At 47.7% G+C, this 6,768-nt stretch overlaps 1 protein-coding gene across 1 annotated transcript in view; it reads right to left on the reverse strand.

Moving 5' to 3' along the window:
- Window positions 1-2,386, reverse strand: part of LOC120933642 (alpha-2,8-sialyltransferase 8E-like) — a 57,658-nt gene extending 55,272 nt beyond the window's left edge. The window contains exon 1 of the mRNA XM_040346956.1: window positions 1,753-2,386. Within this exon, the coding sequence (XP_040202890.1) occupies window positions 1,753-1,859 (107 nt within the window). The 5' untranslated portion in view covers window positions 1,860-2,386. The remainder of the gene's footprint in view (window positions 1-1,752) is intronic.
- Window positions 2,387-6,768: the final 4,382 nt, after the last annotated feature.

A 6,768-nucleotide genomic window follows, 5' to 3' on the forward strand; every position in this document is an offset into this window, starting at 1 on the left:
GCTGGCTGATGATTGGCCAAGCATGCACTATGACCCGCATGCTTGGCCAATCACAGCTTGCAAAACACGGAGAGCCATAATTGGGCAAAGCCAGGGTGGCTTTGGCCAATTATGGCTCATGGGGTTTAGTACACGCCCCACACTATAAAAGGCCGCCTGCAGGTCGGCCTTGTGTAGTGTGTTGCGGTGGTTAAGAGAGGACAGAGAGAGTGTAATTTTTTTGCAGGTAGATAGAGCAGGCAGGCAGGCTAGTCAGTTAATGTTACAGTGTGTAGAGGATATATATACATCCCAGGTGTTGTACATATATTTATACACTGTATAGTTTAGCTAGATCAGTTCTTCCTAATTTACTGGCAGGCAGGTGATTGTGCTAGCTGCAGTATTCTTATGTGGTGTATTGCCTGTGTCCTCTGTAGTTTGCACTTAAAGCTACTTGGTGTGTACTGGCCGTGTGCTCTGTAGTTTGCACCTAAAGCTACTTGGTGTGTACTGGCCGTGTGCTCTGTAGTTTGCACCTAAAGATTCAGGAGCAGTGATTTTAATGATGCTTAAATAAAAAAAATAAAAAAATGAAAAATTCCTTTAAATATTGTACCTGCTGGGTGTCTATAGTATGCCTGCGAAAATGTCTTTGAGAACCCGGGTCTTGCCTGGGGGAACATGTATCAATGGAAAAAAAGTTTTAAAAACTATGGGCCAGATTCACATAGAATTGCCCTGGCGCAGCGTATCAGAGATACGCTACGTCGCCTTATCTTACCTGGCGCATTTTCGAATCCAGGAAGATTTTGCGCCGTAAGTTACGGCGGCGTAGTGTATCTCTCGGCGCGTTTTTCAAATTGGGCGGGTAGGGGGCGTGATTCATTTAAATGAATCGTGTCCCCGCGCCGATTGAAATGCGCATGCTCCATTTCGAAATTTCCCGCCGTGCTTTGCGCGAAATGACGCCGCACCAACGTCAGTTTTTGAACTTAGACGTGAGTTACATCCTTTCCTATTCACGGACGTCTTAGGCAAAAAAAAAAATTTAAAATTTGACGCGGGAGCGACGGCCATACTTTAACATGGCAAGTCTTTCTATACGCCACGAAATAGCAGCTTTAACTATACGCCGGGAAAAGCCGACTAGCGACGACGTAAGAGAATGCGATGGCCGCACGTACTTTCACGGATCGACAGAAAAAGCTAATTAGCATACCCGACACGGAAAACGACGCAAACTCCACCCAGCGGGCGCCGAAGTATTGCACCTACGATCCGAAGGCGTACGAAGCCGTACGCCTGTCGGATCGAAGCCAGAAGCCGTCGTATCTTGGTTTGAGGATTCAAACTAAAGATACGACGCGGCAAATTTGAAAGTACGCCGGTGTATCAATTCACTGGCAGGCAGGCACACAAATGTTTTTTTAACTGATGGTGTGTAGGCACGACTGACCATCAGTCAGCTTCATCGGTTAACCTAGGACAACGGTCTGAAGGCTATCCTATCGTGTGTACGAGGCCTCACAGACCATTTACCCTTTGCTGTGGAGTCGCCCCCCTCTCTCCCTCTCTAGAAGGACCAACGAGACATTGCCCAGCTAGAAAATTGCCCAGCCCAGCTGAGATTTGATGATTCCATTAAGCCTTTCCTCGGGTATTGCCCATGTGACACGGCCCTTATGCCATCTCCATCATGCCCTACATACACATATACACAAAGTGGAGCCCAACACACCCCTTCGGTATTCTATACCCTCAGAGACTTACCGGTCGTGTCCAGGTTCTGTTTGGCTCTGCTGACTCTGGTAGAAGACGTAACATATCACCAAACTATTGAGGACAAGGATGACCTTCCAAGAGTAACGTCTCGCCATTATGAAGCAGATTGGGATACCTCAGGGTAATTTCACTCTCTGCCGGTAGAAGTGACCTCACCTCTAGAAAGGAGTGCCCACCACAAATAAAACTTTATGTGAACTTCTTGAAAGAATTCCATATCTTCTCCACCATGCTAGCAGGTTTCCTGGCTCACTGCCCAACTCCTTTTCTCTTTCGGTTCATCCACCGACCGCCGGTAATACAAAGAGGAGAGTTCAATCTTTAGATCCCAAATCCGGGCTAAACAAGTATTGGCTACATACAAAGGGCATGTGTATTCTTCCTTCAATCTCGGCGTGCTCCGTGTATTTCATCCAAATCAATGCAGTAATTCAACGTGAGAGAAATCCTGAACTTTGCCTCCATGGAGGAGGTTCAAGCAATAAAGGCCGGCTAAGGCACACACTGAAACCGTAATGTAGAGAACATTGATTCAGCACTTCTTCCTCCTCCACTCTCTGACAAAGTACACCCTGTCATTCTATGTACACATCCAACACTGTCCACTACCTCCACTTTCTGTCGCCTTAAATATTGATTACTGATCCAGCGCTGCTTTTTCCTCCACTATATGACCCCGTATATGCAGATTACTGATCCAGAACTGATTTCTCCCCCACTGTCTATCACATACCTCCCAACTTTTCAACTTCAGAATGAGGGACAAATGAGCATACCCCCCAAACGAAGTTGTTGAGCGGGGGGGAATTCCATGGATCAGAGTTGTTGAGCGGGGGGGTTCTACGGATCTAAGTTGTTGAGCGGGGGGGCAGGGATCAAAGTTGTTGAGCGGAGGGGGGGGTCCACGGATCAAGGATGTTGAGCGGGGGGGGTCCGCGGATTAAAGCGGACAATAGCAGTGCTTGAGGGGACGCGGAATTTAACCCGAACCGCGGGACATTCCGGCGATATGCGGGACGGTTGGGTGGTATGTCTATCACCTTATATACAAGTAGCAAGGTCCCAGGCCACGTTTGATCTCATGAGAACCTCCAGTGCCAGGAATAGCTGACATCCTTCTGTATGTAGTGGGTTGTGAGGCATGGTGGGTGTATAGTTGTTAAAGTTATTGGGTGCCAGACACTTCTTGGATGCAAAAGAAAGTTTATTTCTCTTAAAGCGGGGTTCTTATTACATTTTTCAATTTTTAAAAACTGTGAAGCCCACAAGCAATTACTTTCGGGAATACTGTGGATGACGCTGCCCGTCTCGCCCCATTCTCGTGCGTCCGCAATAGCACTGCAGCGCTGCGCCGTCAAACATGTGGGTTGCCATCACAACGAGCGGCGGTGAAAGTGCAAGCCGTTGTGATGGCAACCCATAAACATCAACAAGCCCAGAGACACAGGGGAAGCGCACTGTATCCTGGGAGTCGAGGGAGCTGACGTCAGGATCCTTGGTGAATAGGAAGGCAGATTTTGTGGGACCGCATAGCGACAGGCATTTCAATGTGAGTAAAACATTTTTTTTTAGGTCTAATCTACACTTTAAAGCAAAATTGTATTGTTGATGGAACCTCCACTTTAATAGACCCTTTTTTTGGGGAGAGAGGGTAAGGGCCAGTCTAGTTAATATTCCAATCGCACAATCGAACAATAAAAGTGAAATATTTAAATTTCGTACCTGGGGGGTGTAAAGTTAGCATGTGAAATAGCGCTTCCCGTACGTAGAACTGTCCCTGCACAAAGTGTCATTTCTGAAAGAAAAAAAGTCATTTAAAACTGACTTGCGGCTATAATGAGATGTGGGCTCTGGCAATTGAGAGAGAATTCATTCATAAAAAAAAAAAGCGTGGGGGTCCCCCCCAAATTCAATTACCAGGCTCTTCAGGTCTGGTATGGATATTAAGGGGAACCCTGCCGTCAATTAAAAAAAAAAGACGTGGGGTTCCCCCCAAATATCCATTCCAGACCCTTCAGGTCTGGTGTGGATTTTAAGGGGAACTCCACCCCAAATTTAAAAAAAAATGGTGTGGAGTTTCTCAAAAATTCACACCAGACCCCTTACCCGAGCACGTTAACCTGGCCGGCCGCAGAAAAGAGGGGGGGACAGAGTGCGCCGCCCCCTCTCCTGAACCGTACAAGGCCACATGCCCTCAACATGGGGAGGATGTCCCCATGTTGATGGGGACAAGGGCCTCATTCCCACAACCCTTGCCCGGTGGTTGTGGGGGTCTGCGGGCGGGGGGCTTATCAGAATCTGGAAGACCCCTTTAACAAAGGGGACCCCAAGATCCTGCCCCCCCCATGTGAATTGGTAATGGGGTACATTGTACCTCTACCATTTCACAAAGGAAGTGTAAATAGTTGTAAAAAACACACACACACACCGTGGAAAAAAGTCCTTTATTAATAAAAAAAGAAACAAAAAATCCAGCGATGGTAATCCTCTCGGTCCCGGCTCCCTGCTCCAACGTTGTTGGGATCCAGCGACGGGTGATCTCCTCTCCGGTCCAGCGATGAGAAGATCATCCGGGATCCAGAGCGCAGCATCTCCCGCCTCCTCTCCCTGACGGACACAGCCCGGCGAATGATGCAGCTGAAGCTGTGACATTTCTTTTATTGGTGAGGCGGGGCCACCCGTCATGTGCCCCCGCCCCCCTCTGACGCACCCTCTCCCCTGTCATTGGGGAAGCTTGGCTTCCCCCTTGTGTCAGAGGGGGCGGGGTCACGTGACGGGTGGCCCCGCCTCACCAATAAAAGAAATGTCACAGCTTCAGCCGCTTTATTCGCCGGGCTGTGTCCGGCGGAGAGAAGGCCGGCGATGCTGCGCTCTGGATCCTGGAAGATCTTCTTATCGCTGGACAGGACAGGAGATCGAGAGTGGATTACCACCGCTGGATTTATTTTTTATTTTTTATTAATAAAAGGACTTTTTTCTACGGTGTCTGTGTGTTTTTTACAACTATTTACACTTCCTTTGTGAAATGGTAAGGGTACAATATACCCCATTACCAATTCACATAGGGGGGCAGGATCTGGGGGTCCCCTTTGTTAAAGGGGTCTTCCAGATTCTGATAAGCCCCCCGCCTGCAGACCCCCACAACCACCAGGCAAGGGTTGTGGGGATGAGGCCCTTGTCCCCATCAACATGGGGACATCCTCCCCATGTTGAGGGCATGTGGCCTGTTACGGTTCAGGAGAGGGGGGGCCGCACTCTGTCCCCCCCTCTTTTCTGCGGCCGGCCAGGTTAACGTGCTCGGATAAGGGGTCTGGTGTGGATTTTTGGGGGAACTTCACGCCATTTTTTTTAAAATTTGGGGAGGAGTTCCCCTTAAAATCCACACCAGACCTGAAGGGTCTGGAATGGATATTTGGGGGGAACCCCACGTCATTTTTTTTTATTGACGGCGGGGTTCCCCTTAATATCCATACCAGACCTGAAGGGCCTGGTAATTGAATTTCGGGGGACCCCCACGCTTTTTTTTTATTTTTTATGAATGAATCCTCTCTGAATTGCCAGAGCCGACAATTCATTATAGCCGCAAGCCGGTTTTAAATGACTTTTTTTCTTTCAGAAATTACACTTTGTGCAGGGACAGTTCTATGTACGGGAAACATGCGCTATTTCACATGCTAAATTTACACCCCCCCTAGGTACGAAATTAAAAGGAATATTTCACTTTTATTGTTTCACTCTAAGCATTATTAAATTCACTGATCTCGAAAAGACGCCAGTTTTTAAAACTTTTTTTTTGCATTGATACATGTCCCCTGGGGCAGGACCTGGGTCCCCAAACACTTTTTAGGACAATAAATTGCATATTAGCCTTTAAAATTAGCACTTTATATTTCTCCCATAGACTTTAACAGGGTGTTCCGTGGCTTTTCAAATTTGCCGCGAACACCTCAAATTGTTCGTTTTTCGCCGAACAGGCAATGTTCGAGTCGAACTCGAAGCTCATCCCTAGTGCTGAAGCGATCACCAGCTAGGTACTGGAACAATCAAGCACATGAACATATTCGCCAGTACACCACGGATCGTATATAACGTCCAAAAGTTTCAATGCAAAGAAAAAATCACAAGAAGTGCAACGTTTCGAGGCCACGCATGACCTCTTCGTCAGGCAAGTGATGGATAAGGGCCAGGACACCCTTAGGTAGTTGCAAGTTCAATTGGGAGACTCCTAGACTTCAATAGGAGGACAACTATGCAGGAAAAGGCGAAAAGGAAAGACGTTCCATCTGCATGTGTAGGAATGCTGTCTCCTATGGCAACAATCTTTAAAGGGGTTGTAAAGGTAATTTTTTTTACCTAAATAGCTTTGTGCAGTCCTCCTTCACTTACCTCATTCTTTCATTTTGCTTTTAAATGTCCTTATTTCTTCTGAGAAATCGTCACTTCCTGTTCTTCTGTCTGTAACTCCACACAGTAATGCAAGGCTTTCTCCCTGGTGTGGAGTGTCATCCTCGCCCCCTCCCTTGGACTACAGGAGAGTCAGGACACCCACTAACACACAGCTCCTTTCTCTATCTGCAACGTAGAGAGCGTCCTGACTCTCCTGTAGTCCAAGGGAGAGGGCGAGCACGTCACTCCACACCAGGGAGAAAGCCTTGCATTACTGTGTGGAGTTACAGACAGAAGAACAGGAAGTGAGGATTTCTCAGAAGAAATAAGGAGATTTAAAAGCAAAATGGAAGGATGAGGTAAGTGAAGGAGGACTGCACTAAGGAAAAAAAGGAAGCTATTTAGTAGGGTTGTCCCGATACAACTTTTTTGGGACCGAGTACAGGTTACTGGACCCATCAGGTTACTGGGCACAGGGTATGGGGCACATCAGAGTACTGGGCACAGGGTATGGGGCAGATCAGAGTACTGGGCACAGGGTATGGGGCACATCAGGATACTGGGCACATTAGAGTACTGGACACAGGGTATGGGGCACATCAGGGTACTGGGCACATA

The sequence above is a fragment of the Rana temporaria genome, chromosome 3, assembly GCF_905171775.1.
Source record: "Rana temporaria chromosome 3, aRanTem1.1, whole genome shotgun sequence".
NCBI classification, from domain to species: Eukaryota; Metazoa; Chordata; class Amphibia; order Anura; family Ranidae; genus Rana; species Rana temporaria.